The 22,607-nt window shown below is 40.2% G+C and overlaps 1 protein-coding gene across 1 annotated transcript; it reads right to left on the bottom strand.

Moving 5' to 3' along the window:
• Positions 1-3,932: 3,932 nt before the first annotated feature.
• zbtb45 (zinc finger and BTB domain containing 45) lies at positions 3,933-21,201 on the bottom strand. The gene is made up of 6 exons (XM_034130479.1): positions 20,966-21,201; positions 17,868-19,180; positions 16,824-16,952; positions 12,234-12,374; positions 10,859-11,126; positions 3,933-5,789 (listed from the first exon to the last, which is right to left on the bottom strand). Exons 2-6 carry the CDS (start codon positions 18,927-18,929, stop codon positions 5,386-5,388), a joined length of 2,004 nt encoding a protein of 667 aa, XP_033986370.1. The 5' UTR covers positions 18,930-19,180; positions 20,966-21,201; the 3' UTR covers positions 3,933-5,385.
• Positions 21,202-22,607: the final 1,406 nt, after the last annotated feature.

Raw genomic sequence — 22,607 nt, 5'->3', positions numbered from 1 at the left:
CACACACACACACACACACACACACACACACACACACACGGAAAACAATGTACTCTGACGCGCAGCTGGCCTTGAGCCATAGAAGACTTTTTATTTGGAGAAAGAAATCTTTGAAATCACTCATTTTTAAAATTCAATTAATTCATTGAGTACGACATCTAAGTTCTCAGAAAAAGTTAAAATCATGCCTTTTAGTCTTTTTATACATAAAAGATGTGGTTTTACGATAAGTGATTTTTTTTTTTTTATAAAATGACAGTTTCTTCTTCTTCTTCTTCTTCTTCTGACATATTTAACCTCTGTTAAAGAAATATTAATGTAGAAAAACAATTATCAACCTCCCTCCCAATAAAACAGAAAAAAGGCATAACACCGTACGTTACAATGCGCTGACATGGCTTCAAAGCACACATATTACAGTACTGTTCAAGGGTCCGCCTCAGACGAGATGCACCGAAACCTCTGAAACAGGTCAACACTGCTTATTCACCAAACAGACCACAGCATGGACACTGGCAAATGAGGTAAATATTTCCTAAAAAAGCACCAAAGGTTTGGCGTAAAATGTTACATATAGCTTATAGCCAACAGAGAGTTGGAGGAGTTTCAGTCCAGCTTCTTTTAATTATATATAGAGTGGTGCAGGAATGAGTCCTAATACCCGGAAATAAGTCAGCATTTTATGGTTCTGGCTCCCTCGTCTTGAACATTTTTTATGACCGTTTTTTGGTGGTGAGATGCCTGAAATAAGGTCTGTGGTTGACACTAGTTTACGAGATTTTCCTGTTTGTTCTAGCAAGTTCTCCTAGTGGCCAAACGGTGGTACTACACTATCTGTGTCAGTCCGTGACGTCATTGGGCCCAAAAATACTTTGTCCCATTGACTTACATTGGAAAACAGATGTCTGTAGATCAGCGGATATTATATTTTTAAGTTAAACTACTAAGAACGTATACTTTAATAGCCCTCATTTAAATGTTACCTCGTCCGGTTTAGTTTTTAACGTTTTTGTGGTAAGAGGCCTGAAATAAGGTCTGTGATTAACGCTAGCCAAGTAGATTTTAACGTTCAGTTATGACATAAAATCTCTCACTAAATAGCGCACTGGTGATTGTTAAGGCCCCAGGAAGTGCGCCGCACGTCGAAGCAAATTCCCATAGTGGCCAAACAGCGGTACTTCAACTCCGTGATTTAATTGGGCCCAAAACGTTTTTCCCCATTGACTAACATTGGGAAAGAAACGTCCATTAATCAGCTGATTTTTTTTAACTAAATCAACTACCCAGCACAAACACTTGTATAGCCCTTATTTAAATAATTAGGGTTTAAAGTTGTAAAATGTGCTAAATGAGACGACTAAACGTAATCGAGTTGAACATTAGCCGCCTTTAGCTTAGCGGTGGTGACATGAAGTCATGTGTAGTTCCTTTATAGCCTACAGTTAGCTTTTTTTACGTAAAAATCAAAAGAAGTGTTAAAATGTGTTGAGATTATCCTGCTGAACAAAACATGTAAGTATCATAAACGTGGGTTTGCCACAGAGCTTGAATTCATCAATATGCCGAAATCCAATGGAAAAATCCCATTGTTTTTGTCGAAGGAGCCAGGGAGATGCTATCGTCGTAATACGTCATCACTGCACCACTCTATTATCACCCGCATTGCTGGCGAAACAAATTAACTTGCAGCATTCAGACGCCAATGAACACATGCTGAAAGGCCTGCTCCACGTAAATAAGCAAATGTTTTTTTAAACCACATTTAAAATGGGACATTACATGTCAATATTTATAGTGAAGTCCAGACACAAAGAATTTGAATCAAAGCCTTTGCTGGATTCACTCTTTTTAAAATGAAAATGAAAGTGATATTGTAGTCAAATGATCTCATCACTCGCAAAGCTCACGATGGGGAGGTCCACGTAAGAAATCATTTTAATTAGAAGGCTCTTACAAAGCTTAAGTAAACTACTGAATATCATATAATGCTCCGACTGACAAACATGAAGGGAAATTAGCAAAAAGCAGGGACACTTAAGGTCTTGTTAAGATCAAGCTGTAAAGAAAAGGGAAAAAACAATCTTAAGCCAAATACTTGGGGGGACGACAACATCTAGGTCTAAGTCATATGATGTGCAAACTTAATTGTGCATAGAGATCAAATTGTAATAAATATTAAAGTGATAATTAACATTATCACAAGTTTGACTTTGTCTAAACTTTGTAGGGGTGATTGTACATTTTCATGATTAATTTAGTTTTACTAAAACTTTTAAAAAGGTTGTTTTTTTTTATAGCGCTGCGAGAAAAGCTTTTATAGGTTTTTTTAAGCAACAAACACTTCCCATTCATTATTATTATTATTAACCAGAGCCCAAGAAGACAAACACAACCAAACACTTAATAAAAATCCTGATAAAAATCATTGATTTGTCATAGTCACTTCCTCTGAATGGCTCGTTCACTTTAAACATGTTTTTTATCTTTTTTTGCCCTATTTCTGCCTCAAAGAATCACATGAGCAACAAAGAACAAACTGAGCGTCATAGCGATGTGTACAGGAACTTTACATAGAAGTACTTTAGTACGTCTTTTGAAAAAGTAAACGGATCTGTCGTAGCTTTTCGTTTTCACTGTTTCTTCGTCTGATGTAGCTTAAAAGATGTGAAGCACAATGCCTGTCTTTGGACCACCGAGGTAATTGTAGGTGTGTGTGTGTGTGTGTGTGTAAAACATGCTGAAATGTTTCCCAAACATTTCAAAAGAGATAATAGTGTCCCGTCCTGTTTTTTTTTTCGAGGTATATGATCCTGGGCCGACCAGTGGCGCCTGTGGAAAATGTTACAAAGCTGTCTGATGGATGATGGTGAAATTCATTCACACTGCTGTGCATCACGCCTGCTCTTCCTCCTTCTCCTCTTCCTCCCTGCTGTAGTCTCCCTCTGACTACTCTCCATTGAATCATTCATCACCTCCTTTGTCACCCTGCGTTGAATAGCTCCGGGCTTCATTCACTTTCAATTCAGTTAATTCAGGAATTTCTTTCTCTAATGTATAAAAAAAAAAGGGAACATTTTAAATTAATAAGGCTTTTAAGGTGTTTTTCTATTTGTGTAATGTCTGTGTTTTAGCCACAAACAGACAATAAGTCACTCATTCAACCACAGACGGGTGTGAGCGAGACACAAACCTGTTTTTGTTTCATACTTTTAACTCCTGGAGGAGTGAAACCGTTGTAAAAACATTTTCAAATTCTAGCAAATGCAGGTCTTTGCTTATATTTTCCAGCGTAACCTATAACAACCATATTTATAAGTTCCCTTTTAAACAATTCTTCTAGTTTAACTAAATATATAACCATTTCAAATGTAATATTTAAAAAAGGCGTGTGTGTGTGAGGATTGTAAAAAGTACCAGAAGGAAGCCTCGTCTTTCGGTTTACATGTATGATAATACTGGCTAACAAAAGTAGCAAAAACTAGTGTTAAAAAATATACGACACCTTTTCTAAAAGAAAATCTCTTAAATATAAAAGAGAAATTATGATTTCTTGTGCAAAAAATGTCTTGAATTAAGTTTTTGGGTTGTTTTCCTCAGCCTCTCCTGAGATGTCGGGATAAACAAAGTGCTTCATAACATCAACTCAGTTATATAATCTACGTTTGATTTGATGTAGGGCTGTGCAATTAATCGTATTTTAATCGCAATTACGATTTTGGCCTGCCACAATTACGAAAACAACATAATCGAAAAAAACGATTATTTTGCTTTGCTAGGTTGTGACCGTGCAACATATTTGATCTAATTAATTTGTATTTATCATATTTATATATGTTTAGTAGCTTGTTGAAGTGCGCTCCAAAATATTTGTTGATCTTGTTTATTGGTATTTATTATTTTGATATTATTTATGTATCATTTATTTTAGTATTGGTTTTTTAGTTGAATTATACGTTCAGGGTAATCAACAGATAAAAAGATACTGTTCAAATTATTATTTGTATTTAAAAGTTCAATAAATGGATGTTTTCAAAGTCAATGAATAATCGTATTTAATAATCGTGATATCAATTATTGACCCAAATAATTGTGATTATGATTTTTGCCATAATCGCACAGCCCTAATTTGATGCACTTTACACTGAACTTTACTCCTGAATTAAATGAATTGAGGGTGAATAAATCCCTGCACCCCCCTCCCTAATAACCCTTCCTTACCCTAACTTGCTTCTCTTTGTAAACCCATCCCTCCCATCCCTTACCTCCAAACCCTCTCTGTATTCCTAACCTTTGGTGACTCTCTGGTGTCTTTGAAACAGGGTTCCTACACATTTAAAAAAACATTTTGGCTGGATTTTGGATGGCTGTTCATCAAGGTGTGTGATTGTTAGCGGTGTCGCTCTTTAGCGTATGATAACAGCAACAAATGTCACAACACGAGGGAAGGACTACAAACAACTATTAAAAGACGGGTTCCTGGGGAAGGAACAACATTTATTTTTTTTACAAATGTTTCCAGGATTATGTGCAATTCACCTCAGACATTTTCATTACTTTCCAGCCGTGTGTAAGAACCCTGTTTGAAAGTGTCGTTAAGTTTAAAAGACGGGAACCTGTAAGTGCTTTTCCGACCAGAACTAGGACCCTAAAAATGGTCGGTTTGAGGAATGGGCTCCCTATCTCCCCCTTATTCTCCCCCTATAGTCTATCTGGCAGCTCAGTTTGATTGTGAACCCGTTAAAATGTTGAATACCCCAAAGGTTTATGATAGAAATGTATAGTAAGGGTCCCCAGCACTAAGAAACTATCGGATGCTAACTTGCATTTGTTAGGCGATTTTGCACAATTAGCATATTAAGTAGTGTTAATTAGCAGATGCAGACAATATTAAAAAAAGGGTTAGGGTTAAAGTCTCCATCTATGTACACTCGGTGAACTGATTTTAAGAAGTTTGGGGATTACAGGACTCAAAACTGTCATTTTTTTTACCTAAAAATGTCAGTAGAGATTCAACATCCTCAATATACCACACCAAAATTGTCCAAATCAGCCAATCCATTTTTTAGCTATTGTCTGCGTATGCTAATCAACGCAACTTATGCCAATCATGCCACCATGGCCTTTGACCCCTAACCCATCACAGTTAATTTTTACTTTATTATGCACCCCTTTTGTTTGTTTGTTTGTAAAGCGGCCTTGGGTCCCTTGAAAGGCGCTATAGAAATGTAATCAATTATTATGAATAATCGTGCAAATCGCCCAACATATGAACCTTAGCAACCAGCAGTTTCTACGTCCTGGGGACCCCGTACTAAACATTTCTCATATCAAACTTTCGGGAACTCCTCCACATCTCCGTGTTCCCACTAGCTGCCCACTAGACCTTTAGGTAGATGAGGCTCCGTGGCTGGGCATGTTGGCCATGTTTCCCACCATCCCAGCGGCCGTAGCCATACCTGAGGACCCCCCCAGCGGCGGGGGGCTGTGCTTGGGGGGCGAGGTCATGTCGGCCCCTCTCCCCTGGGGGGGGTGTGGGTGGGCGTGCTGCAGGGCGTGGCGCTCCAGCAGCGTGCGGTGGGTGAAGGCCCGCTGGCACACGTTGCACTGGAAGGTGCGCTCGGCTCGGTGCGTGCGCATGTGCACGTTCAGCGAGCTCTTCTGGGTGAAGCGTTTTCCACACATGGAGCACTGGAAGGCCCGCACGCCTGTGTGCACCACCATGTGTTTCAGGAGGTAGTCGCGCAGAGAGAAGGAGCGCCAGCAGATGGAGCACTGGTGAGGTTTCTGACCTGCAGGACACACACACACATACACACAGAAGAAGTGCCGTCAGAACTTTTGGAATTGATTTGAAGGTTCTGGTTATTACATATAGAGCCCTGCGTGGAAATGCACCGGAATATATATGTGACCTTCTCCATCCTTACATCGCCAGTAGGTCACTTAGGTCTTCAGACCAGGAACTACTGGCTGTCCCACGGTCTCGTTTAAAAACTAAAGGTGACCGTGCCTTTCAGGTGGAGCTCCAACACGGTGGAACTCTCTTCCTATAGACAGTCTCTGTAGAAGCTTTTAAAAAAACTACTGAAGACCCATCTGTTCACATTGGCTTTTGTCTTTACTTGAGATGTGTGTGTTCTGTTCTTATGTTTGTTCCTTTCAGGACTCCACGTGGTCTGTCTTTTGTTTTTATGTTAACCTTAAATGTCTGCCTCATGTGGTTATTGTATTCATGTTTCTGTGGTCTTCATTGTAACTTTTGTTCTTACTTGTGAATTCTATTTCTGTGAAAGGTGCTATACTAAATAAACGTATTATTATAACTTCAGATTAGTTTCTGTTTGAACTCTATAGAAGGGGTAAATGTAATCCCGGTTAAATCATTAAAAAAATATATTTTAATAAAGTTTCTATTCTGATTTAATCACTAAACTGGCCCACTGTTTCTCACACACGACCTTTTATCTGTTGCCTGTCACAGTGCCACTGGATCACAGATTCTTACCGGATTATGTCTTGATCAATTTGATACATTTGATACATAATCGTCTCAACATTAGCCATTTACCATAGCCATATTGCTAAGATAAAGAGCGAAGTAGAACCCTTTTAATAAATCCTATATCTACACATTTCACACAAGTAGTCAATGTTTCAGCTACATGAAAGCACATCGCTTTGAGACCATCAAATGTCTTTAGATCGAGGGTCTCCAACACGTCGGCAGCTTTTGAGTAGCTCGCCGCTCGCGGTTCTCAGACTGTGTAGAAAAAATCCGACGACAATAAATGCACCTGAATCAGTCCGTGTCGCTGCGGCTTTGACACACATGGATTTATGTTTTATAAATACTCGCGTTAGCACCATGTCAGGTTTTTGGTGGATTTAAGCAAGTCTTGGATTGCAGAGTATGAACGTCCTCTTGCTATGTTCAGTTGATAAATACTTGTGTAAAGTTTGTGAAGGCAGGAGGAAAGCTTCCGCGATCACCGTCTCCTCTCCGTTCCTCCAAACCCCGCCCTGAAAATAATGAGTGACAGGCTGATAGTGACCCGATAGAAACTTTATTATTCACTTAATCACTGATTGAGATATGAAGCTAACTTAATCTCATACATTCATGGGATTTATGTAACAGTAAGACAGAGAAGGTAAGTGTGCACCCACATGCACTATTTTTGTTTTTATAATGCTGTTGTAAATACTCCTGTTGTCTGCTGTGTTCAGACTTAAGTCCTGTGTGTGATGATGTGTGTGGGTGATTCAAGACATTCAGTGTCTTTTCTTTAGCTGAAGACCGTTGCTAGAAGCTGCAGCTAGACTGCAGAAGCATTGTTTTTGAGGATGGAACAATTTCACACACAGATATAGGGAGGCTAGACCTATACTATTGATTTATTATGGTTTATAATTTCATGTCAAGACGAAGAAGAAGAAGAAAAAGATGGCTGAACTGTTCAGTGTCAATCCTGTGGAGATGGAGGTGGAGGTTATACATCTTCAAAATAATGTTCAGCTTAAGTCTCAGCAAAACTCACAACATTTCTGGAGCCTTGTAGACCCAGAAAACTATAAGAACATTCACCAAGCAGCACTGAAAATGTCTGCTTTATTTGGCTCTACATACCTTCCTGACATGAATGTCATGAAATCTAAATACAGAACAAGACCGACTGATGACCATTTACATGACTCTATTTGAGTGAACCTAAGTGGGTCCACTTAAGTGGAACCTAAGTGGGTCCACTTAGGTTCCACTTAAGTGGACCCACTTAGGAGTCCAGCAGTCCTCTGGTGGACTCCATGCAGTGCCAGTCTCTCACTAACTGTACAAAAGAGTGAATGCACTTATTTTACACATGTGCCATAAGATGCTTGTGGTGATGAAGGCGATGTATTCTCTATGTGGGCCATAATAAGAAGTGAAAACATTGTCTTTTTCTCTTGGACATGTATGTGAATGTTCAGCTACTATGAGGGCCATAATAATATGTGAGAAATTGTCGTTTTCTTGGACCTTGATGTGAAGTAAAGATTTTTGATAAGCTTTGGGTATTGCAATTTCACACGTGTACAAAAGTAGCTTAATTCAACTGATGAGGGCTATGTGAATAAATGTAAGCGATGTGATGCAAGTAGCTCTTGGCCACTTTCATTTTTTCAAAGTAGCTCTCAGATGAAGAAAGGTTGGAGACCCCTGCTTTAGATAATTCAAAGTACATTTGTTAGCATTGGAGTTACTAGAAAAAAAGATCAGATGTTATAAGAAGTGTTTCACAGGTTTAGGGTTGGTTCTTTCTATACAGTATATGCTGTGAAGCTCGACTTTCAGAGGATCCTCCATGTTATCAATAATGAATGCCACTGTATGGTGCAATATATATATCTGTACAGCATCCAGAGATCTTTGCCTCTGCCTCTTCAGAAGCTCAAGGTTTATCGTCTAGAGAGGAAGTACGAATTCAAGCTGCAGGATTTTCTTTCTTCAACAAGCTGGCAGACGCACAGCCTTGATAAATGCTTTTATAATGAACTTGTTCACGTATTCAAACATCCAGCATTCACAGAGCTTTGTCAATATACATTTAAAATCCACCTGATGAATGTACTCTTATATTAACTCTCCTTTTAGCCTATTTTTGGTCATTTGAGAAAAATATTGCGCTTACGTAGCTAAATGTTCCACTTTCCTCAGCAGAAAACTGTGTCTATGCCGTTTGCATTAGGTCTGTGCATATGTAACAATGTCACGATACAATATGTATGATGATACATGGGTTAAGATTTAATATATCCCAATATATCGTACCACTGTTGGCAGGGCAATATTTTGCGATTTTAGAAAATGTAAGAAACATGACCCAGTATAACGAACACACCCTTATATGCATCAAATTGAGGTAAAAATCACTTTTTTGTGCAAAGAGAACAGTGGATCCTCATTTGCATTTATCACATTCCCTGTTAACATTAAAGCATATTTTATAGCATATTTTGTATGCAATGAAAGGGGGAGAGACGAGGCAGACAAAAACTGGTATGTAAAAATAACGTCCGTTAGTTATTTGGAAGTATTTGCGTTTCAATAAAGATTAAGTTCTACAAACACGGGTTCGATGCAAGTCTTGCCAACCGCCAGAGGTATCATTTACTCAGCTGATAAGTGATATCGTTATCGCAATATTAAACAGTGTTATCGCATGTTTTTCTGATATCGTGCAACCCTTTCTCAAACTCCTAGTTTACTGTACATCCGCGATGAGAACAGCTCGATTACAAGTTTGACAGAAAACAACAGAGAGTAAATGTGTCGTTAAACCAAATTATCGGAGATGTTGACACGACAAACAACCCTTTACACATGGCATCACGTCAATTGATTGATCGTTTATATAAAAGATACTATTATAAATCAAACACAAAGCCAGGTGTAGGATGAGGCGTGCAGAGATGGCAAAGGTACACACATCCTTTACTCAAGTAGAAGTACAGATACTTGTGTTTAAAAATACTCTGGTCAAAGTAGAAGTACTGACTAAACTTCGTTACTCAAGTAAAAGTAAAGAACTTTGAAATGTACTTCAGTAAAAAGTACCCATAACTAGCAGCTGTTTTAAAGAGTACCTGACCTCCCTTTATATTAATAGAACAATAATGTCATTGTTAGCTAATGAATGTTTCCATGCTGAACAACGGCAACATGACAACGTTTTCATTGGTCCCTCTTCTTTAGAGAAGACCAGGAAATGATGGATACACGGATCGTGTTCAAATCAATAGGCACGCAATGACTCTAAATAATAATGATCACGCCACCAAACTAGGGATGCCAGAAACTGACCATGACCAAAATCGAAGTTTGGACAGCCCTGGCGAATATTAATCGATTAATCACCACCCCCCCCCCCCCCCCCTCCCGGGAGGAGGAAAAAAAAAACACTGACAAATGGTATTCCGTTGTTTTCTTTTACTGGAACGTGTACATGGTACAAAAGGGCTCTTCAGGTAGAACAGTATTAATAATAGCATCATTTAAATAAATAGCCTACTTTATGTGTATGTATGTATGGGTGTAGGCGAGAGCGCAGCCGGTTAAGGATTAGTCCTGCCGCCGAAAAAACCCTTTCCGAGGGCACAGAGCACTGCGGAGCCCCTCAGCTAAATTAACCGCACTCTTCATCTCCCATTCACTATCGATATAATGGCAGGTTATGGTAAGATAGGATTCAGTTGTAAGTGCCGTCCACCCGTCGGTGGTTATCGACACCTTTGAGACAGTTGATAAGAGTACGGCCCGGGACCCTGTAATCTGGTTCCACGCTTGCCATAAACTCAAGGAAACCGCCTCCTTCCATGACGGAGGGGGCGGGGCGGGGTCGGCGTGTACCAGGCTGCAGCAGCAGTCTGCACTCTGCGCTGCTGGCTTCCTCCAAGTTTACAGTAAAACAAACTGGTGGTGTGATCAATGGTCATTTACAATTATTAATACTATTACTATTATTAGCATTAGTCTATATTTTGGTTGAAACCAAACCAGGAAAAAAAAGAAAAACATAAATATTAATAAAAAAATATATTAATAAAATCGATTTTTAAAAATAATATTCGATTATGGAGACTGTAACGAATAATCGAATAATCGCTGGCATCCCTACACCAAACACACATTCAAACTAAAGGAACCAGCCTGTTTGGAAAAGCTCAGAAGTAGAAAGTTCAGGTATTTGTGTTCAAAATGTAAGAAGTCAAAGTAAAAAGTCGTCAGAAAAATGAGTAGTGGAGTAAAGTACTGAAAAATGTACTTAAGTACAGTAACAAAGTATCTGTACTCCACTACTTCCCTCCTCTGGAGTCTTACCGGAGTGGATGAACATGTGCTTGCTGTAGTTCTTCCTGGAACGTAAAGATTTGCCACAGTGCGTGCAGTCGAACGAGGTCTCAGATCCCTGGGAGGAAGGGGAGGGGCCTGCCGAGGAGGTGGGAGGGGGCGGGGCCGGGGTCATTGGCGCAGGAGGTGGAGCCTGTTGAGTTGGCGCCGCCCCCGCCATGCTGTCAATCCCACCCATTGGCCCGCCCACATAGAAGGGGGATGGCTGCGATTGGCTCACTGGGTACTGGAAGAGGAGCTGAGGACGAAGAAAACGTCAACTGTTAGCGCCGGAGGAAATCCCTCTACGTTATCAGAATGAAAGTGAAAATGTCCTTTCTTTTGTTTAGATATCTACAATACAATTCTTTGATTTGTGCTGTTCTGTTTTGTTCAAAAGATAGTCACAATCAGAATAAATGTGAAAATTAAATGTGAACATGTTTTTATATTTCCTTGTTTGTATTTATTTTGTTAAGATATTTACAAATATAAGGGGAGGGGGCCGGTATTCTTTGATTTGTGCTGTGCTGTTTTGCTCAAAAGATATCAGAATAAATGTGATAATGAACTGTATACATGTTTGTTTTTTTGTATTTATTTTGTTTAAATATCTACAAATATAAGGAGACGGGGGTCGATGTTCTCTCTCTCTGCTGTGCTGTTTTGTTTAAAAGATAATCTGAAATTGCATTGTATTTCTATTCCATATCTACACAACAAATGGTGTTTGAGAACTAAAATAAACCTAGAAGTTGACAACGTTTTTTCAATGATTTAATTAAGTAATGTGTTATTATAATGCATTCCTTCATAATCATTATCATGTATTTTTTGGGTTGTATTTAAAGTATAATAACGGTGTGTGGTAAACGTGTATGCATAGACAGCTGCTTATGTGTGTGTGTGTATGTGGGTGTACTTGCAGGTGGGTATCTGTTTATACATATATATTATGGGTAAATAAGGAAAGAGGCTCCATTGGTTGACACACCTGTCAATCAAAATGAGTAGGCAGAGGTCTGCATCTAAAAAAACTCACCCCGTTTCATTGTTCTGAGTTTCCCTAGAGCTTCTATGTGTTACATTCTGCTTGGATTCTGTAATATTTGTAGTGATAAAGTGATCTGTCTTGTACATCTTGAGCTTGATTTTTCTCCATATTTAATAATTAATGTTAATATTAAGATACTGGAGAATGATCTGATATCAGACTTCCATAAAATGTAGATATTTAATTAAAAAGAGTTCCTAATTAATTAAATGTCCTTGAAAGTCATCAAAAAACGTTTGCAATTTACAAACGTTTATTATTATTAAGTGTTTCTGTAATTGCAGTACAGTATGAGCGGCTGAGCACACTGACCTGGTTGTTGATGGACTGAGAGGTAGGAGGGGGAGTCAGGGGCTTGTTGACCCTTCCTCTAGGGTTGAAAGCCATGGCCTGAGGAGGCTCACTCTGGGGCCAGAAACTCTCCGAAAACACCCCCTGCTCATCGTAAAAATTCTGAAAATACACACAAAAACACACAGGATAAATAATTAAAGAACCCAACTCATATCTCAGGAAAACTGACAACAACAGCTTCTATAGATTTCATGTTTTCGGCTTCAGATCAAGGATTTTTCTGTTAAAGTTGATAAAAAAAATACTGTATCTTTAAGTACTGAACGATTACCTGCTCCATAGATTCACAACTGCCTCGTCTCCCTTGATGAATGTGTGCATAAAGAAACAAACCCTAACGACATATTGTTGGTCCTTCACTGCGTCTCCTCTCTTGTACAAATACCTACAGACCACATCCCTCAGTATTTGCATGTACAACCTATGTTTTACCCCTATCGTCCACATGCATGAGTGACGTTGGTAAGATCAACATGTACAGAGCGGTCCGACCAGTCGAGCTGCATTTCTGTCAAAACAGCAGGGATCAAAGGTACACTTTAATGTGTGGCTGCCGGGGAGATAATGTGTGAAGAAATACCAGAATGGGTGAAGCTCGTCTGAGGTGAAGGGAGCAGGGTCCCAACATGACTCTCTGTTTGTCAGGGTGATAAGAGTTTAACTGACAGATTGCTGGCATTGTAATTCACATGGACCATATAGGGTAGATGTAATGTGTTTGTGCAGTAGAAGAATGCATAATTATTTAGTTATTTGGAAAATCCACTCCCAAATAGAACAAGAAAGTGAAATGTAAGTTTTTAGTTAAAGGTGGGGTAGGTAAGTTTGAGAAACCGGCTCGAGATACACTTTTTGTTATATTCCATGGAATGCTCTTAACATCCCGATAGCAATGAATATCTTAAGTGCTTTGACAAAAAATCCATAAGAAAAAGTCATCTGTGGAAGCTGTGGCGCTGTAAAAAGCACGACCAATCATCTGAGCCGGCCCGGCTAAAATAACTGGATGGCCTACCTGCCTGTCAGCCTTCCATCTGTGCACAAACTTATCTAGTGTCCTCATTGGTCATGTGCGCGTTCGTGTGTGTTGGAGGAGGGGCTCTGTAAGGAAGTGGGAGATTTTTTCCGGCTGTGTATTTTCAAATTCTAGCGATCTCGAGCTGGTTTCTCCAAACTCACCTACCCCACCTTTAAAAGGCGGCGGTTGCTAAAGAGTGAGTAAAGGAAACTACTAAACGTCATCACGCTCAAGTGTCGCTGTCTCGCAGACCCCACGCAGCAACCAGGAAACGACACCAGTAACCCAGCTCACACTGTCCGCTCCAGCAGCGAGCCGCCCATTGTAACACATAATCACTGATGTTCCGCTGTAACGGTGGTGGACTCATCAGAACAGAGTGGGCGAGCTGACCAATCAGAGCACAGTGGGCTCACAGGGAGGAGGGGGGGGGCAGGAGCTCCAACAAGCCGTTTAGGCCAGAGAGTGAATACACATACTATACAGAGATGCTGTATGAGAAACCAATGTGAGTTTGGAACATGGAACAATGTTAATCTATTCTAGTAGACCTCAACAATGGAATTATGATCAGTAGAAATGACCTTTAAATGTCTCACAGTTTATTTTATCATACCTCTAACTCTTTTCATAATAAGTTATTTTGAGATTAAACCATCTCTCAATATTGGGCATGAATAGTCTTGCCATTTGAAAAGGATCAAATTAGTAGAAAGATACGCTCAAAACATGATTTGTAAAATAGCTAATGTACCACAATCGGAGGCTCGTTTTTGTCTTTGTCTTAAACTTCCAAAATTAAAAGCAATGCTCTAAGATAAATCAGATTTCAAAGGTTTGTGATGAGATGTCTTTTCACACTGTGTCAAATGATCTAAAGAGCAGAACAGTGAGACTGCTCATGTTCAGAAGATTAGATTATTTCAAGCAGTGCTGGGTAAATGGATGATCACATGCTTTCCTTCACATGAAAAACACAACGCCCTAACCTCCTCCCAAATTGCTCCATTTCATGTCTTGAGTGACTGCAGCACTTCAGAGGAACATACTGACAGGCCTGTAGCTGAGTCCTGTGTGGCAGATGTTCCTTGTGTTGTCTGCAGCAGGCTGCGGCATAAATCTGCTCCGCTGTGTTTTCTCTCTCTTACTTACTTCAAGAGTTGTGACAGAAATAGTGAGAATAATGTTTTCTTCCCCTTCGATTTGATGTTTCTCATTGTAATGACGCCACACCTCAGGACATTATGATTATAATTTATAATTCTTATTAATCTTCTCTCTGTGCTCGTATTTAAAGGGGACCTATCATGCCAAATGCACTTTTGTACATCTTTTCTACATGAATATGTGTCCCCGGTGTTCCAGGGAACTCACCAAGTGTCAGAAAACACAACCCTCTCTATTTTCCTCCATACCCAAATCTCTAAAAAAGGGGCTGCAACGGATCTGATAAAAACTGATCCAGATTTGAACACTGTCCTGACGTCAGGACGGTGGCGCTACGGCTATTGGGCCAACTCCACCAATCAGGAGGAGACAGCCCCGGCCATTGCCGTTCGAAAGCGCTGGAGACGCTGTAGTACATATGCCAGGCCTGTAGGTGGTGCTGTTCTCACAGAATCTGCCCTTGCAAAAACAGAGCTAACATTTTTCAAATTGAGCAAAATGAGGCATGGCTAAAATGCATGATCTGTTTGTTATTTTGAAAAAAAAAAAGTATAAATATGCCTTATATAGGTATGGTCCTACACTATATTATTCAAATATAGCATGATAGGTCCACTTTAAGTAATTGGTATGTAAGCTGAGATATACATAGATATCTTGCTACATGCAATCCCATTTTATTTATACAGCACATTTAAAAACAACAGAGTTTCTGTACATCAATAAATATATAAAAAAGCAGCATAAATACATTTAGACAAAACCGATAGGACAAAACAAAACGAATGTAAAAGCACGAGACAATAAAACCATCCTTACAGCCACAGACTGAAAACCCTCATACATGATTAAGGTGAGATTATTGTCACCCATGGAAACATGTATGTTATGTGTGCAGTAACTATTCTGCACACATTTGAGTACGTATGCGGGTGTATGTTGTATGCGGGTGTATGTTGTATGCGGGTGTATGTTGTATGCGGGTGTATGTTGTATGTATGTATGTATGCGGGTGTATGTTGTATGTAGGTATGCGGGTGTATGTTGTATGTACGTATGCGAGTGTATGTTGTATGTATGTATGCAGGTGTATGTTGTATGTATGTATGCAGGTGTATGTTGTATGTATGTATGCGGGTGTATGTTGTATGTAGGTATGCGAGTGTATGTTGTATGTATGTATGCGGGTGTATGTTGTATGTAGGTATGCGGGTGTATGTTATATGTATGTATGCGGGTGTATGTTGTATGTATGCGGGTGTATGTTGTATGTAGGTATGCAGGTGTATGTTGTATGTATGTATGCGGGTGTATGTTGTATGTAGGTATGCGAGTGTATGTTGTATGTATGTATGCGGGTGTATGTTGTATGTAGGTATGCGGGTGTATGTTATATGTATGCGGGTGTATGTTGTATGTAGGTATGCAGGTGTATGTTGTATGTATGTATGCGGGTGTATGTTGTATGTAGGTATGCGAGTGTATGTTGTATGTATGTATGCGGGTGTATGTTGTATGTAGGTATGCGGGTGTATGTTATATGTATGTATGCAGGTGTATGTTATATGTATGTATGCGGGTGTATGTTGTATGTAGGTATGCGGGTGTATGTTATATGTATGTATGCGGGTGTATGTTGTATGTATGCGGGTGTATGTTGTATGTAGGTATGAGAGTGTATGTTGTATGTATGTATGCGGGTGTATGTTGTATGTATGCGGGTGTATGTTGTATGTAGGTATGCAGGTGTATGTTGTATGTATGTATGCGGGTGTATGTTGTATGTACGTATGCGGGTGTATGTTGTATGTATGTTATATCTGAATGTTTAAAAAATGACAATAAAAAGAGTATAAAAAAAACACATCTTACACATCAAGGTATTTCTGAAAAGTTTCCTTCTTTGGCCAAATGTAGGAGTTTTCAGCACAACGTAGAAATGAAGGTTTAAAATCTGCATAATCTGGTTTATTTATTTATTTGTATTATATATACTATTTTGTATGTTCTTTCCAACTATGACTATGTATGTCATTAAAGGTGGGGTAGGTAATTCACTTCAGAAACACTGTCAGCCTTACATCTGTGCACAAACTTATCTCGTGCCCTCATTGGTCATGTGCGCGTTCGTGTGTGTTGGAGGAGGGGCTCTGTAAGGAAGTCTGAAGGAAAGGACAGATTCTTTTCGGCTGCCTACTTTCAAATTCTAGCGCACTCGAGCTGGTTTCTCCATTCTTACCTACCCTACCTTTAATGTAATGCATAGAGTAATGCTTTTTCTCAATAAAAATATTTGAAACAATCTGCGTAATCTGTACATTTTCAGTTGGCGTTTTTCATAGGCACCTCTGAGTTAAACCCACCTGTCCAAATCCTGCCATGGGTTCCTGGGAGCCTTCCTGCTGTCCATCTCTTCTCCCGTCCTGCATGGAATAGACGGTCCCATCCTGAACGCCTTCATCTTTCACCACCACGCCTTCTCCTCCCAGCACCTGACCAGGAGAAAGAAAAACACCCCATTTAATGCAAAGTAGAAGATCACAGCATATGGAGTTAGTTAGAGCTCCTTTTTAAAAGCCGGTGAACTGATAAGTTTAACGACCTACAGTGAATAAGCAGAAGTCCATAGAACATCAACAAGGCAATGACTGCAGAAGTTGAGGCGAGAGCTCCTCTTCAACTGTGCAAAGTGCAGGAACATCTCAGCGATATACGCCAATGCAGTCAGTGTGTGGTGTGAGAGAAGAGGGAAAAAAGCAGCGAAAGGAAAAAGAAGCGAAAAAGCAAAGCAGCTCTGCGTGCCTGAAAGCTGTAACCATGGCAACCCTTCCCCTTATTCCCCTTACCTAAACTGTTACAGCAGCTCCTACTCACCTTAATATATTTACTTTAACGTGTTCTTTCATATTTTTTTATGCATGCTTCTTCATTAACATTAATCTGTCTTTTATTTATTTGTATTACTGCACATATTTTATTCCATTCTATTTCAATGTAAATACTGCTATATTTTATTTTACCATATTTTTTTTAATGTTATTATAGTTTTCTTAAAATAGTTACTTACTTACTTTTATGTATGCACCATGACATCAAGTCAAATTCCTCGTACGTGTCAACCTACCTGGTAATAAACATGTTTCTGATTCCCCTCTGTGGGACTAAAAAAGGTATTCTGATTTTAAGGAATTGTAATTATTGTAAATCTAACTGTATTTGTGTCATTGTGTTTTGTACCCATTCGTTGGTATTTTCACATTTATCCTGTCATTTTTACTATATTCTCAGATATGTTTGTTGTTTTTACATAATCATTCATGTTTGTTGATTTGTGAAGCCCTCAGAGACTAATGTGTTTTGTGATATTGGGCTATATAAATACATTTTAATTGAATTGATTCTGATACCTGGTGCCTGAGCGGTTGCCTCTGTTTCCGGCTGTGACTCGGCCCTCTGTCTCGGTCTCCCTCTCTCCCCCGATCCCTGCCGTCGTGCTCCTCCTCCTCGCTGTACCGCTCCATCGCCACCAGCTCGTCCGATAGATCGCCGGCGTTTCCTCGGAGACTGTCCCTGCCGATGCTGTCGACGCTGCCCACGCCGGAGCTGCACCCGGCCGACAGGTTCCCCGTGCTGCCCGCTCCGTTTGCCGTCTGCGCCAAAAGGTCCCGCAGCTTGTACCGGACGTCCTGAGTGCAGCTGGAGTTCTGCTTCATGAGGATTGCTCCGTCGTTTCCACCACACATGGATCCTGGTCCCAAGTCGCCCAAAGACATCAAACTCACCGTGTTAGCTTGCTCCATTTGACCCGAATCGTTAACATTGGCGACCCCTAACCCGCCGCCCATGTTACTAGCTGCACATTCTGCCATGAAGTTGGGGAAGTTTGCGTACCCTCCACCTCCGCTTGCACCCACAGAGCAGCTCCCACCGCCCCCGCTTTCTCTCCCTTTCCCCCCGCCTCGCTCTTCTTGTTTAGGGAGAACTCCTCCGAGCATCCCTCCTCCTCCTCCTCCGCCTCCACCTCCACCTCCGCCTCCTCCTCCTCCTGCTGCCGCTGCTGCCGCCGCCGCCGCCGCTGTAGCCGCCGCTTTCCTCTGAGAGATAATCTGAGTACACTCGTCAATAACCGTCTTAATCTGCAGGATGCTGGCGGCAGTGAGGATGCAGAGCGCCTGGGATTGCAGCACCACCAGGGATCCGCTGTACATGAAATCCACCAGCTGCTTGACGGTTTCCGCGGGCACCAGAGGGGGCACGGAGATCTCAGAGTGACCCAGGAGGAGTTTGTCCTGGAAGAAGGGGCTTCCGGCGGCCAGGACGCAGGCGTGTGCTCGTAGCGAGGCGTCGTGTATCCTTACCGTGACGTCGCAGAAAAGGCCTTCGCGCCGCTGCGTTCTCAGGGCCTCCAGCACCGACTGGCTGGAGTTGTGGAGGTGGATGTAGTGCACGGTCTCTGTGCCGGACACCATGGCGGGAGGCGGCGAGTCGCTGGGGATCGGATGGGAGTGGGAGTGGGGGTGAGGGAGAGGGGGCAGGTGTCTGGGGTTCTGCGACAGCTTGAGGGATAAGGAGGACAGGGAGGGAAACGGGTACAGTGCATGGGCCACAGTGGGTCCGTTTTCCCTCAAACAGTCATGAGTCTCTGAGAGAGTGAGGAGATAAGTGTGTTGTCCTGAGAGAGAGGGGGGTTTCCACCAGCGTCCCTTTCTTTTTCAAAACCCTGTTGAGATAAATCAGAAAGAGAACGATTAATTTTGTATTCGGGATTGTGGGAAACGGCATTTCGATCTCTCTGACTGTACACACAAACTGAAAGATAGACAATAAAGTTGACTTTGATTAAACACTAAGCATCTGTTAAACATTCAGAAATAAAGGATCTATCAATATAATCAAAACATCTCAAAGAATGTCGTCCTTTTAAGTGATTTATGAAGCAAAAATGCAAAACCAGTTCCTGATTCCAGTTTCTAAAATGTTAGAATTTGGTTTCTTTTGCTTTTAATTATAGGTGTCCTCGACTTCAGAATTTCTTAGATGACTTCAAGGTTTCAAGGCTTTTTGTGTGCATAGCTAAAGTGTAGTTATGACAATGAAAATCTTAGGTCACAGGCAACACAATAACACAGATAAAATAGTACAAGTAAATAAAATTAAATATAACAGAAACAAAATATAATAGAAACAGTGCAGAATAGTCTACAGTCATTGGAATATTGATATATGAGTTGCAAACAGATGAATGTTCTTTGACACTCATGATTAGTTGATACGAAAGACAGATCTGAAAACCTGAGTTTCTCCACAAAGGATCATGGTAAAGCAACACTTTGACACTCCTTAGAAATACAAAATAACGTATTCACTTAAGAAATCTTAGTTGACTAAGACCAGATAGAAACCATCTAATTTAGAAGTGGAGGACCTACATTGAGTGACAGTAAAATGAACATATTTGGGTTTTTAAATGCTTATCAGACCAACTAGAACACTCATAATCATATTTATTTGATCATATTATAATTATAAAGCTAACAATCATCATTGGATACATTATGTATTTTTAGAGCCCAGTCACACGGTTGTGTTTAAAGGGGACAACAAATTAGATGTGCTCATAGAATCCTTAGAAATCAGTCAATCAGCATGAAAAAAGCATCACAAAACTACAAATCGAAAGATCATCTAATTGAGATGTGGCAGCCCTACTTTGAATGACAACTACAATGCATATAATAATACAAGAAAAGATTACAATACTAAAAGCTAACAATCATCATGTCATGCTTTTTGTACACCGATTTGTGCCATGTTAGAGCTAAGGCACACAGCTGTATTTGAAGCAGACAACTAAATGAGATGCTAATTAATTCCTCAATCAAGTCTCGTGCATCCTCTGGTACACCTGCCCTGGACAAATGACAACACGTGCAGTGCGCGAGCCCAACAGTTCCCTCAGGTCAGTTTATTTGGCCATTCTTCACAGCGGGTGGCCAGTAACGCAACACCAAAGATACATTTGTCTGTTAGATGCACAAAGGTGAGGTAGTAGAATCTGGACAATCATAACCCTTTGTTTATTAAGTGTAAACTGTCAGCTCCAGTAAATATGTTTCCGAGCAACGACGTTAGCTCCAGGTTAACGGTGACAAGCTAACCAGAACTAACCTGAGCTAGCCGTTAGCTTAGCGTTAGCTGTTGACATTAGCCACTTGACACCCGTACGGAAATCCGCACGAAATGTACACATTTTCTTTATGCAAAATGAGCCTCGCCATCGTGCCTATCGTGAAACATAAAAGCAGCTATCGGAGCTAGCTCCATTACAATGCTAACTTAGCTCGGTTTACTAGCTAGCTAGCTCAAATTGACACAACTAGTTACGTTAGCATGGCATGCTAACGGGCTACCACCACCACCACCCTTTTTTTCGGCACAAAGTGCGTTAACGTGACACTCGTGTTAGTTGAACGGTGTCCCAGGTTGTTTAATCGTGATCACCTACCCGCAATGTGCAGTGACAGCTCGGCGCTGTTGAGTTTGAGGCAGATGGATGCAGCAGGAAGCTCTCAGTGTTAACGCACCCAACCTGGTGAGAGCTGGAAACAAACACACACATGCACGCAAACACACACTCTCATACTCACACGGACTGTCTTGCACACAGACAAGGGATGTGGAGTTTCTCGTGCTTTAACGCCAGCTAGGCAATCCACACATATAATATATGCTGTGTGCTCCTCTCTCATTCACACCCTTTTATAAAGTAGGACACATTCCTGCACACAGATTTTCTCACATCAGACTGATCAGAGACGTGGATGCACATAAATGCATGTGATGTGAGCACACCTGTACACCCACACACTGCAGGAAACACTAACAAAAGAATGATGCACACTAAAGCATATAGATGTGTAATATGCACCTTAGTTTACATGCATCTAATGAATAATTAGTCAATATTAAATCACTACAATATTGAAAAAAATAAAGAAACACCACTTACAGCCCATAAAGAGCAACGCCAGCTTGTCAAGCCATTATATATGCTGTGTTTGTCTCACATTAATACGTGATCACACCTTTTCATTAAGTAGAACAAATTCCTTCACACAGATTTTCTCAGCAGAGAAATGCATGTGAGCACACCTGTACACACCCACACACTGCAGGAAACACACTGTAACAAAAGAATGATGCACACTAACACAGAAGGCTTTTGTTTAAACTGTATCTATACATTTGATTAAAATCGGTATGTTACATATGGGGGAATTGGTCCATGGCATTAGCACAAATTATTGAAATGCTCACACAATAGTATAACAAGCAATAATGTAAAATAAAGATGAATACTAAACCAGAATGAAGCCATTGTGTATATAAAGATATTTATACAAACATAGGTACTTGAAGTAAAATAAAATATATTACATTACATTGCATTTAGCTGACACTTTTATCCAAAGCGACTTACAATAAGTGCATTCGACCAAGAAGATACAAACTTGAAGAAAACAGAATCATATAAGTACATCCGGAAGTTTTTCCTTGTACGATGTGAGGGTCTAAAGGACAGAGGGTGTCGTTTTCTCATACTGATATTCTGCACAAACTGCTGTTGTATTTGCTGTAAAGTGTCTTTACTGTAGGGTATTTTATTATATGTACAGCACTTTGGCTCGACCAAAAATCGTTTTAAAAATGTGCTATATAAATAAAACTTGATTTGATTTGATTTTGATTTGATCAGGTTTCATAGAGCCCAACCATTTCAAGTGTTACTCAACTGGCTTTAGATAAGCCAGTCCTTTATTAGTATATAAGTGCTTTGTTAGTAATTCTTTGTTAGTAATTGTATCGCTCGAACTGGAGTCGAAGGAGGTGAGTTTTCAGTCTGCGCCGGAAGATGTGTAAGCATCTGCTGTCCTGATGTCAATGGGGAGCTCATTCCACCATTTTGGAGCCAGGATAGCAAACCCACGTGTTAATACAAATATGTATCTACACATAAGAAGATAAAGACAAAGGCAACATAATTTATATAACCTAAGAATCTAAAGTAGCATGTAACAAAGATAAAATACAATTAAAATATTTATATAAAAATAGGAAGTTAAAGTAAAATGTCAAAACAAATTGAA

The sequence above is a fragment of the Trematomus bernacchii genome, unplaced genomic scaffold, assembly GCF_902827165.1.
Source record: "Trematomus bernacchii unplaced genomic scaffold, fTreBer1.1, whole genome shotgun sequence".
In the NCBI taxonomy this organism is placed as follows: domain Eukaryota; kingdom Metazoa; phylum Chordata; class Actinopteri; order Perciformes; family Nototheniidae; genus Trematomus; species Trematomus bernacchii.
This window is presented reverse-complemented; position numbering and strand designations above follow the sequence as displayed.